A 22,645-nucleotide genomic window follows, 5' to 3' on the forward strand; every position below is an offset into this window, starting at 1 on the left:
TTTTTCCATTTTTCTGTCAGAAGTGCATGAGCCGTCTGCTTTGCGATTCTCCGCTAAACTTCACATAGACTTCAGTGAACGAGCGCGCCAAACAGACATAGCTCAGTTAAATAGGAGCCTGTTTTTATACAGTCTATGATAGGAGCGCAATAATTCTGACTAAAATATACATTTCGCTGAAATATTTGTAGTTGGACAATAAATTTGACGTAGAATTTTAAACCTACACGTAAATCTATTTGTATGATAACACTGACTGTAAAGTGCCTGTAATGGGGTAATCAAATTAGCCTAACACAACTCTGTGCTTTTGTTCTCATTTATTTTCATTTTTAGTTTAGTGAATTTAACTTCCGCTTTAAAAGCCTTATTTTTGTTTTTATATTGCAATGTTAGAATGAAATGTGATTTTTAACCCTTTTTTGCACATAATATAAAGGCTTACATGGTTACAACTTTAAGGGTGTGTTCACACTTGTCATGTTTGGTTCGATTAAAACGAACCCTGGTGCGATTGCTCGGTTAATGCGATTCGTTTGAGTAAGTGTGAACGCTGCCATCCGAACCCTGGTGTGCACCAAACAAGCGGATCGAGACTGCTAAAAAGATGGGTCTCGGTCCACTTCCAAACAAACTCTGGTACGGTTGAATGGATGAACCAATGAATGGATGACCTCAAGCACACGTGTGGTTTTGTTTAAAGCTTCTGGTTCACTTGCAAAAAGGGCAGTGTGAAAGTGAACCGCACCAAACAAAAAAAAATCTACATTGTATTTGGTCCGGACCAAATTTTTATTATTCGTGCAGCCCTACTAACATCACATAAACACACTCCTCAGCCATTTTTATTCCTCTTGCCTTTTTGTCATGGAATTATTTTCATTCCCATAATAGATAATCTATCTACAACTTTACCAATGTGTCTCTCCTCCCAGCTTTCTCTCTTTGTTACCTTATTGTCATGAAAGGAAATGAAGTGTGATAACATGACATCATCTTATTCCTTACATCCTGTGTTGGAGGATAAGTGTGTTTCATAAGAATAAATCAAGCAGACACAAGATTAGGCCACGGCTGAATAGACCTGTGTGAGTTCTTGTTCTCAGAATTCCGTACCTGCATTAGGTTTCATGGTGTTGAAATTCAGGTAGCAATTCAGTGATCAGATGACAGACTACTTGGCTTGAGAGTTTTAACATGTGCTAGCAGTACAAAATTATGCAAAGATGAACATGAGTAAACGTTTACCATCATGTTTCTTATTAAAGTTGGCATGAAATGAAAATGTACTCTTTTTCTAAAAGCATGTGATAGATCTTATTGCTAACAATTCATCCATTTATGTTTCAATTTTTATTTTGTATTTTTTTTTAACTTGTGATGTATAATCCAAATGTCATAACTGGACCTTCCGGTGAAAACATTTAATTCTCTTAAAGCCGCCTCTGCAAGCTCACGTTCATCTGCCTCCACTTTTGAGTGCAACACCCACAATTTCAACATCTAATCAGAGCCAAGTCCCCTCCAAACATTTAATTTTTCAATAATATGTTACACTCAAAACGTGTCACAATGCGAAAGAAAAGATCTTTTGCTTCTTCATTTTTATCTTGACTTGTAGTTGCAGCATTTAGATCAGAAGTGATCAGTTTTTGAACAAGTTATTGTTTTGTTGTTATTCCCATCATGTGAAAAAAAAATAAAAAATCTGTAAGTTAGTCCATAACCTGTCCAAAAATGTTTTGCCACACCTGCCAGGGCCACTGAGTTTAGAAAATGTACAGACCATTATTATCTCTTACCAAGCATAAAATTGTGTTTTAGGTTCCTATACAGAGGAATTATTTATCTGTTCAATGGTGAAAGTGTCACCACAAGCTGAGTCAGTCTCTTTATTAAAACTGCTTGTATTGTGATTTTGTTTCCCATATCTTCATGTTGGTTGCTTAATGCGAGGAATATTCCACATTCATGTTGCCACTTGACTTCTGGAGGGAAAAAACGTTTTTGCACTCCCTAGATAAACTTTGATGGTAAATCTTACACTGTTAGAAGAAACATGAGTCATGAAAGATGTTTTCTAGAAGACAGTTTGGGTTGTATTTGATTTGAATTGTGCATGTTACTTATATCAGTGAGGGTCAGACTATTGTTCATATAGTCCAATTTAAACCATGTATTATGCAAGTTATTGGCCAACTGGCAAATACGAATTTTCTTGCAAATGCCAATTTTTACTCTATGTATGTTTGTATATATGAAATAGTGAAAGTTTGAGTATCAAAAAGAAAGAGACTCTGTTTGGGAAACACACTTCTATTGCATTAGAAAGGCAGAATTGCATCAGCCTTGCGAGTGGATGGAATTTTATCATAACTGTGTGGAGCGCCAGAGTAGGAAACACTCTAGAGTCACTAGAGTCACTGTGAGAGTGTTTGTGCTGGAGGAGTCATACACAGAAGAAAACCCCATTACATAGCATGTACAGTGGGCATGTACAGTGGGTTTCCCCTTTTAAAATAATCACATTTTGTTGCTTTGCAGCCTGAAATGAAGACGGACACAGTTTTTGTTTTATCCAGGTGTATTTACTCAGTGTAACCTATAACATCCAAGTGAAAGATATAACACCAACATGTCAGAAAAAAGAAAAAGAAAAAAAAAACAGATTCACTGAGTTGGAAAAAGCATCACCCCCTTGTGTCAGTATTTTGGTGAACCACCTTTTGCTTTAATTACAGTCTTTAGTCTGTTGGGTTATGTCTCTACCAACTTTCCACATCTAGACTTTGCAATATTTGCACACTCTTCTTTGCAGAACTGCTCAAGTTTAGTTAAATGTGATGGTGAGCGTTTGTGGACTGCAGTCTTCAAGTCATTGCTCAGATTTTCAGTGGGGTTTAAGTCTGGGCTCTGATTAGGCCATGCAAAGACACTCACCTTTTTCTCCTTCAACCACTGTGTGCTCAGTTTTACTGTGTGCTTTGGGTCATTGTCATGTTGGAAGGTAAACCTTCTTCCCATTGACAACTTTCTGGCAGAGGGCAACAGATTTTCCTCAAGAATTTGATGGTATTTTGCCCCATCCATTTTTCTTTGGATGGTAAACTGTATTGGATTTCCGCCAGACATATTGTTTGGTGTTGAGGCCAAATAATTCAATTTTAGTCTCATCTGCCTCAGAATCTTCAAAGTGCATTTTGGCAAAGCTCAGTCGTGACTGCGTGTGTCCTTTCTTGAGGAATGGCTTTTTTCTTGCAACCCTCCCGTACAAGCCACATATACACACTATACAGCCTTTACATGTTCAGCCGTTATGTACGAGGCCAGTGGGATAAATGACGTTGCTATAATCTCATTATGCTCAGACTTCTTTCCCACAGACTCAGCAAACCACATTAAATTAAAATAAACAGTGGCACAAAAATGGTCGATGGTCACTGTTAAGTCAATGCTTTCATTTTCTTTCAGCACAGATCTATTGATTTTAATGAAGTTTAGTGCCATTAAAAACTGCATTGCCATTAACCTGTGCCATTCTGTCAGCCCACATAAGACACCCAATCCTGTTTTTTTTTTTTTTTTATGAATACAAACATGGGTGCATTTACATGATTTAGGGAAAAATTACACTAGAAGTTATCCTGTTTGATTTTGCAATAAGGTACAAGAGGCTGTGCTATATTGTGAATATTGTGTACTTTCTCACAGCTGAAACCCTGTACTAACTAATCGGCGTCCAGGACTCCCAACTTTTCATTTTACAATGTATTTGATAGCTCTCTCTCCTCCTCCTATCTCCATTTCCTGCAGTGGAGAAGTTTTTTTATCTCATGGAAACAATGAAATACCTCATGCTGTGATGTGTATCAGTTTAATTCCATGCTGGTTTGCTGCCAAATTATGATTTATGAGTGAAAATATCACAAAGAGAGAGATAGAAGTGATGGTGTGATATCAGAGTGGATATGCAGTGGGGAGGGGAGGATAACAAGAGTTATTCATTTTTTTTACACATTTTAAATTAAATTATCATTTTTAATTTAAACTTTAATTCATCACTTTTCCCTCTAGAACTCTTTGAAGAAGAGAGGTGCCAGACCAAACAACAAACCTGATAAAAAAGCATCGCCTCAGGTAATACACACTAATACTACAATACATTTGATGACTTAGTTTGCTTCAGTTGTGATATTATTACGATCTGAAAGAGGACTGGTAAAGTAAAGCATTTATATCAGACTGTACTTTCAGAAGCAGGTGTTATCAATTTAAAACTTTCATTGTCATTGTAATCCTATATGAGATCCTATAGGGGTATCCATAAAACTCCTTCATAATCTCTCCTACCGGAACTTAAGAACTGAACCACAACATATCTGTCAATACATTACCTACAAAAACATGAGGCATCACAGTCATTGACGACAACTTTTTTGAGTTTTGAGAACATTTAAACATCTTAAGTTCAGATAATTTAATAAAATGGATAAAATAGACTGGAGTAGTTGTGTAGCATGACAAACGTGCGTCGCATTGGGCAATTTTTGGTGAGTCAGTCAAACAAGAGTGTTGTTTTGAAAACTTTGAAACCTGGTTCAAGATCAGCAGGTTTAACAAGCTGGTGCGCAGCCAGATTTTCCATCAAGAACTTTGTGGAGCAAGGCCACTTTGGCCACTGGCTCCGGCACCAGCACTGTGGTGGTGGAAAAGGGGTATAAAGGGACAGCGTATTGTTTAATGTTGTAGTGGCTAATAGTTGTTTGTTCTCTGCAAATGTTCCTCTCCAGCCTCCAGAGGACAGTTCAGACCTAAAGTGCCAGCTTCACTTCGCCAAGGAGGAGTCAGTTCTCATGTGCAAGAAACTCACAAAGATGGTCAAAGACAATGAGGCCATGAGGGAGGAACTGGCAAAGTATTGTTCTCTGTATGGAGAGGTTGATGCCTCACTTACTGTCGAAGAGGTCGCCGATTCTCCTCACACCCGAGAGGCTGAGGTCAAAGTTCACCTGAAACTGGTGGAAGAGGAGGCGAACCTTCTAAGCCGACGGATCGTAGAGTTGGAGGTGGAGAACCGCGGCCTTCGTGCCGAAATGGACGACATGAAGATCCATGATTCCCCGGGTGGAGTCGGTGTCATGGGTGGAGTTGGAAGTCACCTGCTGCTTTCCACATCTGAGAATGTGATGGAGCTACAGCGCCACCTACAGTTTGTGGAAGAAGAGGCAGATCTGCTGCGGCGCTCCCTGATAGAAATGGAAGAGCAGAACAAGCTCTTGATGAACGAGCTCAACCACTACAAGTCCGAGCTTCCCACTGTCACTGAGATAGAGCTGTCGTCATCCACAACCATCACGTCACCCACGATCATTCCTGGTGCTTCTGAAGATGGAGGATCTGGTCTAAACGAAGCCAGCCATAAAGAACTACTTGCTGCCAGGCTTCAGATCACAGAGCTGAACGGCAAAGTAAAAAAGCTCCAGTACGAGAACCGTGTGTTACTGTCCAACCTTCAACGATGCGACTTGGCTTCCAACCAGGGCTCCGCACGTCCAGCGCTGGAGACCGATGCTGAAGCAGGGGACTCAGCTGAGTGCCTCCCCATCCAGGCGCACCGCGAAGGCCCGGTTGGTGATGAGCAGAATGATATTCTGGAGGAGAAGAATCTGAAAGTTTCAGGAACAAGTCACACTCATACTGCTCAGTGCCTCAGCATAAAAGACCTTCTCGCCATCCGCGACCAGGCACAACTTGTTACCTCAGCCATTCAGCTTCTGATGTCACCCGACCCCTCCTGTATCTCACCAGACACCGTCTATCATAAGATTATGACAAATGAGTCTGCGGAACCGTTTCTACTGGAGAAGAGCCAGACCCAAAGCTCCACGCTGCCCCTGGTGGAGGTTCTGCATGGCAGACTGCAGTCCCTCCAGGCTCAGCTACAAGCGCTCAGTGAGAGGGTCGATGCCCTGGGGCAGCCCCCAGAGAGGGAGCGTGTGGAAGGGATGTCCCTGATGCCCCTGCTGTCTGATGCAGAAGACCCTGCAGCAAATTGCTCATGCCCTGCAGATGCTCAGTTCAACCAGAACACGAACCAACAGAAGGTATGCACACAATCTCTTAGTCAAATATTCCCTCGCATCTTTATTCTTTCTTTTTTGCTTGGAGTTTTGTCTGTTTTTACCAGCAATTTTTCTTTTTGTTGCTTTGCTAGATCATTGAGTTGTATTTACACTGCCCTTTCCCTTAGAAAGGTTTGCTGACCACTAAAACAATGCATGCTTGTAGCGTGTTATAAGGCCTCATAGTGGATAGCGTTTAGGCCTCTAATGGAGTAGATAACTCAGATGAGACCCAATAGTATAGGTTTGTTGTTACTGTTTCCAATACATATTGGACCTGATTATTAAAGCAACCATAATAAGCAGGCCAATCCATGCATGTTAGCAAATAAGTGTAAAATCATTATTTGATATTCATAGATATTTCAAAATAATAGCTGAGAACATGTCACCTAAAAATGAAAATTCAGTCATTATTTGCTCACCCTCATGTCATGCAAAACCCTGAGTTTCTTTCATCTGTGAAACATAAAAGAAGATATTGTGAATACTGTTTTAACTGTTTTTGTTCATCTAATGAAAGTCAGTAGGGTCCAATACAACACTGTTGTGGTTTTTCATTTTTCTGACACATTTGAGGTTTGAACAGGCATTCATTTAGGCTCCATTAGAGGCCCAACTCTTGAGATCCAATCCAGACTCTTCCCTTCCTCCTTCTCTCCTTCTTTTTCCTCACTGCATGGGCACCATGACCTGTGGTCGCTGCTACATTTCTTCCTTGGTTTTTCTTCTTCTTCTCCCTCTCTTTATGATTCCTTCGTTTCCCTCTACCCCATTTCTTGTTTCCTCCTCTTCAAACCAAAGATGATGCTTTCACTCCTTCTTGTTTTGTTTCTTTTTGCCATTTTGTCTTATACCACAATGACCAAACTGTTTTTCCTATGCATACTTTTCATTGTCTTGTGATGTTTTATGTTCTGGTGATGTTTTATGGGTATCATTATGACTTTTTTTCCCGTGTTTCATTTGTCATTTTGTTTAAATATGTAAATAAATGTCTTTTTTTTACCCACATTACACATCATCTTTTTAATTCCTTCATCATAATCCTCTTGATCTTGTCTGTCTTCTATCATGCTCGTCTTTTATTGTTGTTTTTTTGTTTTCCTTCATTAACTTGCCCATGCATGCATGCAACAGCCTGACTCTAGAGACCAGCCAGACTGTGAGGTCAAAGTTCACTCATGCAAGGCAGAGGAGGAGAGCAACAGCCACAAAGACAGCAACAAAGAGGATGAATATGACTTAAAGGAAACAAACTCAGATCTGGTAAGGCACTAAAACATGTACACACAAAAACATTTAACTTCTGCTAGTGTCTTACAATTGAACACATAATGGCTCTGTTCTAAAACTCAGTGAACTGCTTGCCTGCTTGAGTTTTTGGACAAAATCTGAGGCAGCATGTTGTGCATCCTTCAGGCATACCTAGAATGCACAACAAGAAGTTCAAAAATCTCACTGATAGAATTAGTGGTTCTCTCAGTTGATGATTGGTAAATTTCAAAAACTCAGAAGCTACAATGAAGGCTACGGTCAATCCGAGGTTCATAGGGAATTGGGAAATTAGGGTTTAAGTAATGACTGCAAAGTCTATTAAATGGGACATTCATAGACTCTGAAGAATATTTATGTGGTTAAAATATAAAAATACCCATGGTGTTCATAAATAAAACAAGACCTGTTCACCCATGCAGAGATATGAGCAATATAGTTCTCACTGCCAGTGTGGTTTAGTTTTGCCCTAATCCCACTACGTTCTTACGTTACACTATATTTACCTCAGTACAGAAACTGATGTGTTTGTACAGACTGCCTTGTGAGGCTGAGGCCTACTTCTTTATTTTTTTCTGGTAAATTTGGTGCAATTTGGATCTGTTATGTTTGTACAAGACTTCATAAAAAGCAGTTTTTAAATGAAAGACAGTTTAAAGTATTGACTTCATGATTAAAAATAGTCCATTATGCCGAGCTTTAAATCATGAAAGAACACATTATGTGATTTGGTGTCCCACACGCTGTACCAAACGCCCCTGCAGCATTCCAGTGAAACCTCCAGCCATCAACAGTTTCCACCCAAACAATTTATCACCCACCATATCCACTAACTAGCAAATGTGATTTCCACAAAGAAACTGTGATCATGTGATCAAGCTCTGATCTCATGTTTTGAAATTTAGGGAGGTCTCATTCAATGTTGGACTGATGTTGCTAGAGTGGAAACGGACTAAGGATGCAAAAAAACTAGGACTAGGTTGTGTTCTAATGCATTGTCTTACAGACAGACAAATAATACAGACTGTGTTCTCTGCAAACTTGATGTCATGATCAGACAGATTCTAATCTAATTTGACGTGGTCATTATTTTGGCATTGTAGCACAGAAACATTTTGACATTTACAAGCAAGTTTCGCTATTTGTTCCAGTTTATTTGTATTACAAATACTGTGCAGCTACAGCATTTACCAATTACTTCTCTCTCCTTTAACTCCTGTTTTCATGTTGTTCTCTAGCTGACAGAGCAGGTTGGTGAGCTGCTCGCTCTGTTGTCTGAGGCGAGAGAGAAGGCTCAGGGAGCACAGGAAGCACTGTCACAGGAGAGACAGGCGCGCCACAACGACACGCATAAACTCTCTCAGGTGTAAACACGTTAATAGATGCTGTACTAATTTAGATCAAACACTGAACATCCGAATAAAGCAAAACCCTAACCCTAAAATCTGATCCAGGTATCTTTCTCCTAAAGTCTCTCTCTCGTTCTCTCCCTCTCTAGCTTCAGGAAGAGCATCAGAAGGCTCTCCTCCGCCGAGACTTCCAGCTGCAGAGTCTGAGTCTACAGACGCGTCTGCAGCAGAAGCTGTGGAGTCAGGAGAGAAACCTGCTGGTGCAGGAGTCACAGCAGCTCAAAGAGAGCCTGCTCCTCATCAGCCTCAAGCTGCGCTGGCTCCTCAAACAGTGGAGACTCGGCACGAAACTAGACACCGAGAGCAAGGATATCCTAGAGGTATGGGGCCTTTTTTATTTAACAGCTGAGGGTGAATTCAGTAGGAATGAATTGTACATGCTGAACGCAGGTTTATTTGCACAGACTGTTTGCATTGTTTTATCACCTGATTCACTGAAGGAATTATGCAAATTAAGAAGCGGTGCAAAACATGCTCACAAGGTCTGAGTGCAATCAGCATGGCACAATTCATTTCCATTTGGAGCCTGATTAAACTGGATTGTGGGTGGTTAGTGAATACAATTTATCACAAATTACAGTAAAGACATTATAATGTTACAGAGATTTCCATTTCAACGTTCAATGAAATGCTATTCATTTAAACCTTCTATTATTCAAAGAATTCTAAAAAATGCATCACGGTTTCCACAGAAATACTTAATATTACAAATGTTTTCAACATTGATAAAATAAGAAATGTCTCTTGAGCGCTAAATCATCATATGATGATTCAGTGACACTGAAGACTCAAGTAATGATGCTGAAAATTCAGCTTTGCATCACAGGAATAAATTACATTTTAAAATAAATTCAAACAGGAAACAGTTATTTGAAATTGTAATAATATTACAGTTTTTACTGTATTTTAAATCAAATAAATGCAGCCTTAGTGTACTACTACCGTAGTGTACTTGGGAAATATAATTTAAGTCTGATTTGTTTTTCCAGGTTAACAGTGTCAAAGATCTCCGTATCCTGCTTGAGGAAGATGGCCTGTCTTCCCACTATGGAGACAACAAGATGTCAGCTGCTGAGGAGCAGCCACTCAACGCTACACCCAAAGAGCACAGCCTGGCAGAGAAAAGCTGCCTACAGGTGGGTTAAAACAGAGACTGGCAGAACACCTAACTTCTGCAGGACACTAACATGCTTTACATTTGGATTTCCTTATAGTAAAGTCTTCATGGCTACACAAATGTAACTAACTTCCATTTCCTGTTGCCCTCAGCAGCCTAGCGGTTTCGGAAGTACTGTCTCGGACCTGAAGGTGGTGCTACAGGACCTGAGCGCTGAGCTGCGCGAGGAGTGTCAGAGTTCACAGGAGTTAACGCAGCAGTTTGCCCGTGCTAAAGCATCATGGGAAGTCGAACGGTTGGAACTCAAGAGCATTATCACTGCGGTGAGTCGCAGGACAGTCCAAAAAGATGAGAAGCAACATTAGTCAAGCAACTTAAACTATTAGGGCAGGAAGTAAATGTTGGACCTCAGCTTCACCTGGCTGAATTTCCATAATTCTAGTGCCAAGATTTCTTTCTAAAGATCTTGATGTCTTCATTTTACCTGAAAATACAGTGAAAATATCCCTGCTTTGCTGGAACTATTTGAAACCCTAATCAGTTTGGCGGGAGATTTTATGGTATTAAGAGAGAGACCAAAACGGATATAGCCAAAAAAAAAAAAATTGTATTTGTAATTTATACAACTAAAGTGTTAATAATGTCTTTTAGAGATGCGCCTATTAAAGATTTACAGCAGTGGAAGGAATAATTAGTCATGCAGTCGTTTTCTGTTACTTATTTGTTTGAAGAACTTAATAAAATGTTTGATTTATAGAGTGCTTTGTAGATACATTACAGAGTACTTTGTCGAGTGGGAAAATTCTCTGTTAAATACATTGTGGCTTGTAACACAATAAAATCTGAAAGAGTCCATTGAGGTGAATCATTTTATAGGTACTTTGCACTGTAGGTGTAAAGTAATTACTTTAACATTGATCTCACTGGGTAATTTAACTCCTGCACTCAGGGCCATTGTCATTGATTTAACATACACAGATTACAGTAATTCCTCTTGGGAGACTCATTCTGGAAACCTCTAGCAGAAGATCAGTTGTGATCAGTTTGCAGTCACACAGGCTGAAAAGATGCTGGATGTGGCCTGTAATTTTGTTATTTGATCTGGTGTTGGTTAGGACATGCACCAGTAGTCTGGGAAGAGAGCTGTGTGAGCCATCTGCAGTGTATCAGCAGCAATGTGGCATTTCACTGGGGGGCGAGAGGGGTGTGTGTGCTCACAGGCTTGTTTCTGGGCATGATGGTGAAAGATGAGTCTAATATCTTTACTCTGAGACGCATTCATGACTGCAGTCTTCTTAATGGCTTAATTAATGAGCTGGGGGAGGAAGAGGACTTAGGCACAGTTTGTGGATGTGTCTGATAAACACAGAAGGCTACAGATGAGAAACAAATATGGAATAAAGTAATGATGCAATGAATTTTGCCAAAGATGCAAAATGGCACGTTTTGAATTGTCAGGATCTGTTTCATGCACACAATGTGGATAAGCTACAACAGGTAACTGAGCAATTTAAAACTGCCTTATGAGCAATTTAAATTAATCTTTTTTTTTAGTGATGATTATAAATAAAGTTGATTAATTGATTATTAAATAAACTTCAGTTGGTGTGCCATCTTTCAGTGTTAAAATACATATACCAGTTTAATGTGCAGAGACAATAAAAAGTAAGCCAATCACAGTATGATTTCCTAATAGAGTGTAAACACTGGGGCACTTGGCACTTTCAAATAGTGGTCAACCAATATGGGTTTTTCAATGGCTGATACAATAAAAATATCTAAAAAGCAGGTAATATGGCAATACAAGACAAGTAAAAATGCCACTGTACTCATAATACAGTGGTGCATGCATTTTAGACTACATATGCTAAAAATTTTGAAAACAAGATGCAGTAGAAAACATGAGGAGTGTTCAAGAAACCTATTTGGATAGTCATTATTTTTGCTAATCTGTTTGGTGTTGCTAATGGAGCAGAAATTACACTGCAGCTTTAAGTCAAGTGTGTTTACTTTGTAGATGCCTTAATCAGTGCATAGAGAGCCAGGGCATGCAATCAGTTGTGTTTAGATTAGTTAAAATACTCACTCGCCTCCCTTTATGGTTGAAAAGGTTACAGCAGAAAAAAATAAGCACACATACCATAGATTGCACCAAAAGCAATAGCCCTATGCTCTCCAGAGAACCTAATGACACTAGACTGCCGCTTTCACCATTACTGCTCTGAAAGGGCGATATTACAGGGCTCCCTTCCTCCCTGCCACTCCTCCTTTTTATCTGCACTCCCTTTGTTTTTCTAAGACTGTGGTTCAGAGAATAAGTCATGCGATAATATAAGGAATGGGAGAGGTGGGATTTTACGCTCTAGTATTAGCTGTGACCTCCGTGGCACTAATAACAACCTGTCACAGAAAATTATTTATCACTACATTAACAAGACAGGTTATTGACACCAGTAATGTTGTTAGCATAATGCTATAAAGTCCTCTGTTGATGCTGCACATTGTCACCTATTAATAATTAATGATGCAAGTCAAAAGTGATTAAAATAAATCACAATCCACAAAGCCACGTCAGCAGTCTAATAGAAATAAAAACATTTCTGGATCATTCTTCTTTCCTATAATTATTACGGTTTATGAGGAGGTATCTGGAACAAATCTATTTCACCCTCTTTACTAAACCTCATCAACCCATTAACCTCTTATTGCCATCCAAAGCAAAACTCATTAGGCATTATCACTGTGAGAAGCTAGTCACTGATTGTCTGATGAGTTCCCAGCAGGCTGTGAGTTTTAATAACCTGACTCGCGTACGCTCACAAAATATATGAGTTCTGAAGATTTGTGGCTCCAACTGAAAGAGCAGAAGGAATTTAAATGAGTATGGGGGATAAATAGTAGGCTGTCCTCATAATTACTATTGCTGGAAACATAATGCAAAATATAACCAAATATCACAACAATCTAATTGGCTGAGCCGTGATTGAAGCAGTTGTAAAACTGCCAATACCATATATATTGCCTATACAATTCAAGTTGTTAACTGCAAACAACATGCATTCTATTAAATATACTACTTTGAAGAATAATCTTCTATTTTATTTATTCTTAATAATAAATGTAATTATTGCTTTTATTCATTTAAGCACATTTAAAGGAATAGCTCACCCAGAAATCCCTCAGGACTGTATCAGCTGTTTGGACTCTCATTCTGACGGTACCCATTCACTGCAGAGGATACACTGGTGAACAAGTGCTGTAATGCTAAATTTCTTAGAATCTGTTCCAATCTATAAACTAACTCATCTACATGTTGGATTGCCTGAGGATAAGTAAATTTCCATTTTGAACTAAGTCTTTAATTGCACTTTTATCTGCTTATTTAATGGTGTAGGGCAAATAAATATCTATATATCTAAATATCTATAAAATGTCTGGATGGTGCAGCTGTCAGCATCTGACTGCAAAGGCTTACTGTGTATCATGGGGCTGTTTCTATAGTTAGTCTTCCACTTTTGAAAACATCAAGTGTTCTCTTTTTATCTCACCCTCTCATTTTGTACTTTATTTTTGTCATCAGCTGGAGGGTAAGATGGGGAAGCCATCTGTGGCTGGGGGTGAAAAGGATTCTCCAGACCTCAAGGGGGCGCTAAAAAAGGAGCGAGAGGAGCATCAACACCTGTTGGCGGACTCTTATGCTGCTGTGATGGATCTCACCAAACAGTTGCAGATCAGTGAGAAGAACTGGAGTCGAGAGAGGCTAGAGCTTCTGGAGCACTTCAACCAGGAAAGAAGTCAATGGGAACAGCATTTACGAGATATCCAGAGCAAAGGCACACAGGTCAGATGTCATATGGGGGTTAAAGGATTTGTTCACTCAAAAATGTAAATGTTATTGTTTATTTACCTTCATTCATGTCATTCCAAACCTGTATGACCTACTGTGTTCTGTGGAACACAAAAAGAAAAATTCTGACTGCTTGTCGCTTTCAAGTTTCGGGGGACACAAAAACACAATTCTGTACATTTTTGAAAAGTCTTGGAACATATTTTTCTCAAAGTAGCAGGTTTTTCAGAATTCCTTTTTTGTTCTCCACAGAAGAAAGTCGTATGGTTTTAGAAGAACATGAACAGTAACTTTTATATTAAAGTTTCAAGTGCATTAAAAGGCCTTGGAAGCTTTGTTTTGTATAACCAAATCTTGTTACCCTGCTTTCATGTTTTTCTGAGTCTTTTTAATCTGCTGTTTTATTTGGGTCTGGGAGGATGTCATCATGACACACTTCCTTCACTGACTTAGGGCTGCCCTCACATAATGGGTGGATATGACAGTATCTCTAAACATTTCCGCAGAGCACCTGCAGACAGGCTCTCTGCATGTTGCATCACTTATCTGGAACTGCTGGTTTTGCACATCCATGTGGCTGTGCACAGTGTGTGTAGTCCAATTGAAAAGAAGCCTGAGACAGTATGGTCAGTGTGTCTGTACTAACCACACTGTAAATAATGAAACTGGAAAAAAGAGATGAGACTATATAGTTTCCCCCCTTCTTTCTCTCATTCTCTGCATCTTTCTTTTTGTGATTATCAAGCTCGGTGCTCTAATTTCTTTGTTTTAAATGACATCCTGGATACCATGCCTCACTGAGAGAATTTAGGTCATTTGCATAGACGTGGTGAATCATACCACCATCATTACCCCACAGAGGAAACTAGCTGTTTTGAATGACCTCATTTCCTTAAGAGAATACTGACTCAGTAATACCACATGAATGAATGGGAGTACTGTGCAGAGGGATGACTACGGCATGCCACTTTTTAAAACTTCTAAAATAGATTCTTTCTTTTTCAGTCTCTTCATGATAAAACTTCTGAAAGAGAAATCTCAGCAGATGCAGCCACCAGTTGTTCAGGACTGCAAAGGTAAACTGACTTGATTAAAGTCTCAATTGTGCCTTGTTTTGTCAGACGTGATTGTTTTATGATAATTCCCGTGCTCTTGTTACAGGACCAAATCAATTTCTTCCCTCTCTGAATTTAAGAGTATGCTGGACACCAGTCTGTTCCTTCCTGGTCACAAGGTCAGTGGGGTACCAGAGTGCAATGTTGCACAGCATCAATCTACTGCTCCTGCCTCCATTCTGGCTCGCACTGACTTAAGTGATCTCAATAAGAAGAATTGGAAGTATTTGACCAATGATTCTGCAATGCTGGAGAAGGGTGACCAGTTTAAGACATGGGACTGCCCAAGCACCAACTCTAACAGCAGCTTCCCAGGACTGGAGTTGAGCAAGGAGTACATCCAGAGAAGCTACACTGCTCCAGATAAGACGGGTATTCGCATCTATTACAGCCCTCCAACTGTGAGGAGAATGGAGAGGAGGCCAGTCAAAGAAAAGGCCCAGCAAGATCCTCAGCAAGGACCATCATCTTGGGACGGAGCCATGATAGATCCATCAGGTCAGATTGCTGCATCTGCACCTTTGTCGACCACTTCCTCATCCTCTTATGAGCAGTGGTTGAGTTCACTTTCACAGCAGCATAGAGACCTACTTGAAGGACGGACGGGAGGTTCTGCACCATTCCACGGACTGGAAATTTCAGGCAACCTTAGTGATGACATGAAGGAGATGACCAACTGTGTGCGACAGGCCATTCGTTCCAGTTCCCTGGAGAGGAAGTGCAGCAAAGATACTGGGAGCCAGACAGTTGGTGTTTCAAGTACAGGAACGCAAACAGCACAGTTTGTCAGCATTGGCCTACAAACTGATGGCCCCATTTCAACAACTAGATGCCCTCAAGGGAAAGCATGGTCTTCTCGTCCATCCACCTCACTTTCATCTGCACGCACACGACAGATCTCTTCATCTCTAGAGAAAGTCCACAGTCGCATTGATAGACCATGTTGCTCACCGAAATATGGCTCACCTAAGCTTACCCGCAGGGTCTCCACCTCTTCCTCCAAACTCGAGACCTCATCAACATCCTCAAGGGATCGCAGTGTATGGAATCTTCATAACCGTAGTGGATCTCAGAATGGGTCTGCCTGGGCACGTTCCACCACCACCCGAGACAGCCCAGTGCTTAGTGGCCTCAATGATGGCTTGACCAGTCTCTTCAGTGTGGTGGAACACTCTGGAAGTGTTGAATCATTATGGAAAGCAGATACATTCCTGGGGAGACAAGCTGCTGGGAAACCCTCCTGTCCTAGCATAGGAATCAGTCTGGGGGAAGCGGGAGCTCAGAAATACGGCATGGTCCAGGAGTTTCTGCGCAATGTTTGCGGCAGGACTGCACCAGCAGGGACCATTGACGAACCAAAGCCAGAATACCTACCAGGAGCCTTAATCGGCACAGACAACATCACGAAGATCGTCAATAAGAGGTTTATGAAAACACAAAGAGACGAGTTTGTAGCCACCGGAAAGGATGCAATGAGTTCATGCTCTAGTACCCTGGAGGTGAGACAGTCTAAAACAAGTTCTAGTGTCACCACTGTTGATCTGGTTGATTGCATTTAATCATGAACATCTGATTGTGTTCATCTGATTGTACATCTGACAAACTCCCCTCATCCTCCAATGCATACACCCTGAATAAAGTAAATATCTTAAAATCTTTTTATTCTTTTTTCTTTGCAGGATTCTCTTTGTGACTGCAGCTCACAAACTGTCACTTCCTGTTTTGCCCGCCACTCCCGCTCCACCACACGACATACCCATAGCCAGTGCAAACATCGAGTGCAAGAGTCACCCATGGGAACCGAAGAACGATTCGATACCAGTAATGAATGAGGATGAGGGTGGCCTCTTCTGACACCCAGAAAGTATACAAAGAAAACAACTGTAAACACTCACTCCACACACACTGCCACACGCCAATACACACAGACACACCCTTAAACAAACACATACATACTTTATACCTTCAATAAAAGTCTTCAGGGTTACAACAATGGGACTTTGAAGAGTTCCTGCATCTGGAGAGTTTCCGAACCAGACCTCAGTGTAACCAGCACACTTTAATGCCAAGGAAGGGAAAGAGTTGACCTCCCCTTTAGGTCCACCATTCCACTGTCAACCAGCCAGATTTCACATTGTAAGTCCATCATTCCAGAGTAAACCAGCCAGACCTGCCTTTAAAGTCCATCATTCTACCATTCCACAGTCATCCAGTCAGACCTCCTTATACTCTGCCATTCCTCTGTTTTTCATCCAGCCAACAGGACAGCTTAGCCAGCCATTTCAATCCCCATGGAAGAACTTGACACCAGGTCTTAATGAAGTCATGTAGATATAAAGGGAACATACAGCTTGCAACTGAACTACACAAACCAAGAACCTCAACATGGCCTTCAGTAAGATTATGATGTCTCTGACAGTTGCCCAGTGGCCCTTACGTTTTACCACAAACAGCATTGCTTGGAGTAGCTGTAAAATTGTCCCATAACCAGCCCTTTATGGATTCTACAAGTTCATGTACAACTCACCTTTTTTGAGTCTACAATGGACCACTTTTGCCTTCATTGGTTAAGAAAAAATGTTGTCAGCTAAATCCAACGTGGTATCAATTTGGTTTATGTTCTCTTTAGACAATCATCAAACAAACAAGCTTGTTTCAACTACTGTATAGACTCTGCAACTACTTGGGATCATCTTCCATTTTCAAACCAGCCAAAATATGAAACTCTGAATCTACACTTGGATTTCTCTAAAAAAAAAAAAAGGACTGGATGATATGATTGATCATATTGCATTATGAATCTGTCCTTTTTAAAACTAAATATTCTTTTTATGCTGTCTGAAGATGTCTACGAAGAGCACGTTTGTAGCTGTAGAGTAGGAGGATAGCAGTTGTTTTGTTTGCTTTGGTACTTTGTACTATGTTTAAAGTGTTTGAACATTATAGCACTAACATGTAAATCTCCATTCCCTGGCTAGGATGTCCTCATGAATTTTAAAGTGTAATTGTCATTTTTATTCTACCCTGTAGTTCTACAGAAGACATGTTGCTCGGTGCATCTTCTGCAATCCTCCTCTTTATTTTCTCTGTCTATCTCTTCATCCTCCGTCATTATGCTGAAATAAACCCAATGGACCTTAGTCAGGGTAGGCACCCATTTTCATTTGATGGGAATAAAAAAAGAGACTGTATGGGATAGAAGTATAGTCAAGTATAGTAGGTGTTACTATTGTGTGTTGGGAAAAACTCTGCACAACATGAGTTGGGAAAATTAGACGTGACTCTAGAAAACCTACTGAACTGAGACCTTGTTCTAAATATCGTTCTAAGCGCTTGTGGTCGTCCTTTAAGTCAAAACATTGGTCAACTAATGCTGCATAGACTGTCAGGTAGTAACTGTGGAGTCTGCATCAGTGCAGGCTCAGCAAAAGTGCACATAAAAGCTGTTTATAGGCCTAAAGGGGGTGCTCGTAAGCACCCTTTTGAAACCTAAAATGGCAAATGGGACACCCTATATACCCTATTGCAGCACTTGGGACAGTACGTCAATCTCAAAGCCTCATTCATGCCAAATTGAATGTCGTCTACCCTGATTAAACCCCATAATCCTATTTTCCAGAACACATTTGAAAGCCTCACAAAATACTAATTATGCAGATATCACATATATAAACAGAATTATGTTCAAGCCTGAAACACTGAATGCTAATAATTGGCCACAGTGAGATTTTGAGATTAGTGAGATTTTATCAGATAATCCCAAATTATAATCCATAATCTGACCGTTCATGTAGCTATGCAGTTACCGTAATATGAGTGTGTGCCTCCCTGTATCTGCTCCTGCATCAGAGTCAAGTATGTTTGTAATGTGTTTTCTCCAATCTCCAGTTGGAGTGGTGCTGCAGAAACTGAAGTTAAGTCCTTTTTGCTGGTGCTTTTCTTAGATTTAACGACAGTACATAAGAGGAAACATTTTTGTATGCATTTCTCGAGCCATAAGGATTTGTTGATTCAGCTCTTTTATAAATCGGGCATTAGTAAAGTATCAGAATATCACATTTCTCAATTGTTCAATGTCTGGCCAAAAAATAAAAAAAGAGTCCAATTATTAGCATTCAGCATTCATATTATAAACCCAGCCTATTATATCCCAGACAATGTCTCCTCTTTATCTGTCACAGCCTTGCCATATGCTCCACAGCTACCTCCTAACTCAAAACTGTATTTTACATTACTTTTAACCCATTCATGTTTCATTTTGAAGGTCACTAGAGTGCCTTTAAAAAAAAATAATAAATTAAAGCAACAAGATATCTGTTAGGAGTAGGTTTATGAGGAACCATCTACTGATGGCAATGAAACAATAGATGTTCTCAGAACAGAAGACTGCTGACAGATACTGAACCCGTTTTTTTAAAAAGACAAAAATGACACCAAGCCTGTATTGATAAAGTTCAAGTGCAAATTCAATCTATAGCGTATATTGTAATTTATAACAGAAGCCAAAATACAGTTTGAGGACATTTATGAGTGAAATCTGCTAATGTAATCAGTCCAGCCTTTATAAGCCATTTTAACTTGTTTGAATATTTCCTGAGTTGAGTCTGATGATGTAGCTTTGCCCACTTATACATATCAGACAAACGGTGTACCGTCCCTTCAAGTGCCCCTTAACCATTTATTCTTGGTATTCGTGCTTCTGATCTTGGTCACATGATCTCTGAAAAAACAGGGGGAATGACCTTAGTTCAGGAGCTTTTAGTTTGAGCGCTCCCATAGTCAATTTATCAAATGCTGAAGTCTTACATCAAACCCCACTGTTGGTTTGAACATGGAAATTTCCCCAAATTTAGCTGAAGAATGTAAATGATAGCAATTACAGACAGTTTTATAGCAATTCTTAAACCAGTGACAGGAGTTTAAAAAGTCATGTGGTTGGTGGTTTTAGATTTAAAGATGTTGTTTTCATGGGAGCAGCTCACTGATTGGCCTTCCCATTCACGATATTGGTCTTCATCACTCTTGCGTCATCACAACACCCTGTTTTAATGCCTAGCAATATATACACCACCTTGTCGGTTATTGTTGTCAATATTGTCTGCTAAATTATATTATTATAAGAGAATGCGTGTATATTTCTTTTTTGTTTCCATTTGAAATCTCTTTTGAATCAAAAAAGATGATGACAGATGGGCACTGAGAAAACTTTCTAAATGTTTTAACTTGAAATCAAATATACTGTAAATAAATACACAATTTGTACTCTTTCTATCCTTGTGTAGGATATATTGATTGTCTCTGCCAACTTGACCTTTCCTCACCTGAAATAAAAACAGGAGAAGATTTTGTGTAAATAGAAACATTTTAAAAATAAAAATGCTGAAAATGTCTTCGACTTTTTGTGCTTTTTTTCATCTGGTTGGGGACTACAGTAGTTTATTGCTGCAAATATAATTTTATACTTTTCACAATTTACAAAATAACATTAGCTGATAATTAATCAGTTTACTATAGGCTAACTGTTCATATGTTATCTGAAATGATAAAAAAAAAAAAGTAATTAGCATTGATTACTTGTTTTGCACAACAAAGTGCACCAGCTGTCATTAAAATTATTTACGTTCTACTTTGAGTAATTTGTTTTTTGTGTGATTAATTTTTAACTTTTCAATCTGCACTCGAGTCTTTAAACTGAGCACATTCTTTTCATTTAAGCGTAAATGTGTTTAAGTATATGCATCTGTTGTGGAGAAAATTACTCCTCTCTTTATTTCCCTTTGGAATAAAGATGGTGGAAAAGAAAATGAAGTGGGTAGAAAGAGTGATGGGGTGGTGTGTTAAATGTAGCTCTAGGATATAATGTCCAGCTGTGGATTGTGAGTCTCAGTCCAGCTGGATTCCTTCTTCTTACATCACACACACACAACACTAGCTGAAAAATGGAACCACGGAAAGGAAACTCAAGATCAGTTGTGTATCGTTGCTTGTGCGTGTGGTGTTGGCTTCACTAGGGAAGAACATCTGTGATTTTCTTCAGGATCATTTCCCTGCCTGCCAAGATTTTATTTTCTTTTTTCCCTTTTTTTTGAAAATTGAGAGAGAGAGATACAGGATGTGACCAAACAGTTGCATCATTCAAAAAAAAGAGAGATTTCCTGTCGCAATGTGATGACACCGGCATTAACATTCATAGTGTGATTCAGTGCGAGAGGCAGAGAAGAAAAGGGAAAAAGAAAAACTGTGGCTCTGAATGTCATATGAGGGTTTTTGCTTTCAAGCTGTGATGCACAGCAATAATACATTCCATTTCATTCTCCACTGAGCATAAACATTGCAACCAGTGCTGTCTTGCCCATACAAATGGGCAGGATGAACTTCAGTACAACTATCTAATAACTGAAAATAATTGATTGTGTTTGTGTTCGTTTCTATATTTTAGAATTAATGTGTAGTCTTTTTCTGAGTTTTATTTTTAAATGCTACTTCCATTTATTAAATAGCATCCATTTTTCACCATTCAGCACCATTACTTAAAGGTGCAGTGTGTAATTTTTAGGAGGATCTGTTTACAGAAATGCATTACAATATACAAAACTATGTTTTCAGAGGTGTGTAAAGACCTTACATAATGAGCCGTTATGTTTTTATAACCTTAGAATGAGCAATTTATATCTACATACACCGCGGGTCCCCTTACATGGAAGTCGCCATTTAGCGCCGCCATGTTTCTATAGTAGCCCTAAACGGACAAACTGCTCTCCAGAGCGCGTTTCGTCAGTAAGTTGTTCTACTTCTTCGTTGGTGTTTTTAGAGGCCGCTTGTGTCATCACTAAGTTGAATGCGCACGAAGAAGTAGTAGTGGTAGTATTAGTAAGTCAGTAGTGTTCGTCTGGTAGAAGTAAGAAGAGAAATTGAGAAAAAATAAAAAGAGAAATTTGAACAAATGCAGGACCACGGGTATTATGCATAAGAACCGACAGAGCGTCAGTCTTCGTCGGTAAAAAAAAGAAAACTTGATGCAGCCAGACGAGGTCGGGACAGACGATATTATAATCCCGGATAAATCCGTTGTGGCTTTTCCCAGATGGAAGGCGCTGATGTGGGAGAAATGTTTTCAAAGCGACGCCAATGTTTCCTGTTTTCTGCTGGACCGGTAAGTTAGTCCAACTTTAGCAATAATAGTAAAAACTGTTGTTTGATAGCTTTAGTTACAAGATGGGCATAATAGCCGAGACAAGTAGTGTCTTAAGGGGTCGTGAACTGGCTTTTTTAATTATTTTATACTTTTGTCTGAGGTCCACTTATGACGTTTGAGTGGTTTTTACATTCAAAAACATCAAAATCAATAAGTAATAGGCTATTTTCTACCCTGGTTTTGAGGCCAGCTCGAGAAACGCTCGGTTTTTATGGGCGTGCCGCATTGAAGACTTGGAAGTAAACGCCCACTGCTATGATTGGATGACAGTTTTGCATAGTAAACTAACTTTCTGTGTCTGTTTGACAAGCTGCGTCCTTCATAGTTGAAGCCTTCTGTGACTTTGGTTAGACAAATACACATAATCAAGACATATAAAGCTATCTCTAACAAAGCAATAGTGACACATAGTACAACTATTTTTTACTCAGATAAGTGTGCTGCGCCATTCCTGTCGGATCCAATATAGACGGCACAGCATTGCTTTTTAATCTCAGTCTCTGCAAATCCAGTGTCGTTCTGTGTCTTGTTTACAAAGGAATCCGCGGCGAAATGAAGCGAACAA

General features: G+C 39.6%; 1 protein-coding gene across 2 annotated transcripts in view; it reads left to right on the forward strand.

Moving 5' to 3' along the window:
* LOC107666465 (protein SOGA1-like) overlaps nucleotides 1–19,299 on the forward strand; it is a 51,435-nt gene extending 32,136 nt beyond the window's left edge. Inside the window, exons 4-14 of one of the 2 annotated variants that reach the window (XM_016457795.1) lie at nucleotides 4,075–4,137; nucleotides 4,791–6,104; nucleotides 7,263–7,391; nucleotides 8,636–8,761; nucleotides 8,896–9,126; nucleotides 9,796–9,942; nucleotides 10,076–10,246; nucleotides 13,504–13,764; nucleotides 14,776–14,846; nucleotides 14,932–16,384; nucleotides 16,565–19,299. In XM_016457795.1, coding sequence (XP_016313281.1) covers nucleotides 4,075–4,137; nucleotides 4,791–6,104; nucleotides 7,263–7,391; nucleotides 8,636–8,761; nucleotides 8,896–9,126; nucleotides 9,796–9,942; nucleotides 10,076–10,246; nucleotides 13,504–13,764; nucleotides 14,776–14,846; nucleotides 14,932–16,384; nucleotides 16,565–16,717 — 4,119 coding nt within the window. In that variant the 3' untranslated portion in view covers nucleotides 16,718–19,299. The remainder of the gene's footprint in view (nucleotides 1–4,074; nucleotides 4,138–4,790; nucleotides 6,105–7,262; nucleotides 7,392–8,635; nucleotides 8,762–8,895; nucleotides 9,127–9,795; nucleotides 9,943–10,075; nucleotides 10,247–13,503; nucleotides 13,765–14,775; nucleotides 14,847–14,931; nucleotides 16,385–16,564) is intronic. The other variant, XM_016457804.1, reaches the window with a different exon arrangement.
* Nucleotides 19,300–22,645: the final 3,346 nt, after the last annotated feature.

Source organism: Sinocyclocheilus anshuiensis, unplaced genomic scaffold (assembly GCF_001515605.1).
Source record: "Sinocyclocheilus anshuiensis isolate Anshui unplaced genomic scaffold, SAMN03320099.WGS_v1.1 scaffold201, whole genome shotgun sequence".
NCBI classification, from domain to species: domain Eukaryota; kingdom Metazoa; phylum Chordata; class Actinopteri; order Cypriniformes; family Cyprinidae; genus Sinocyclocheilus; species Sinocyclocheilus anshuiensis.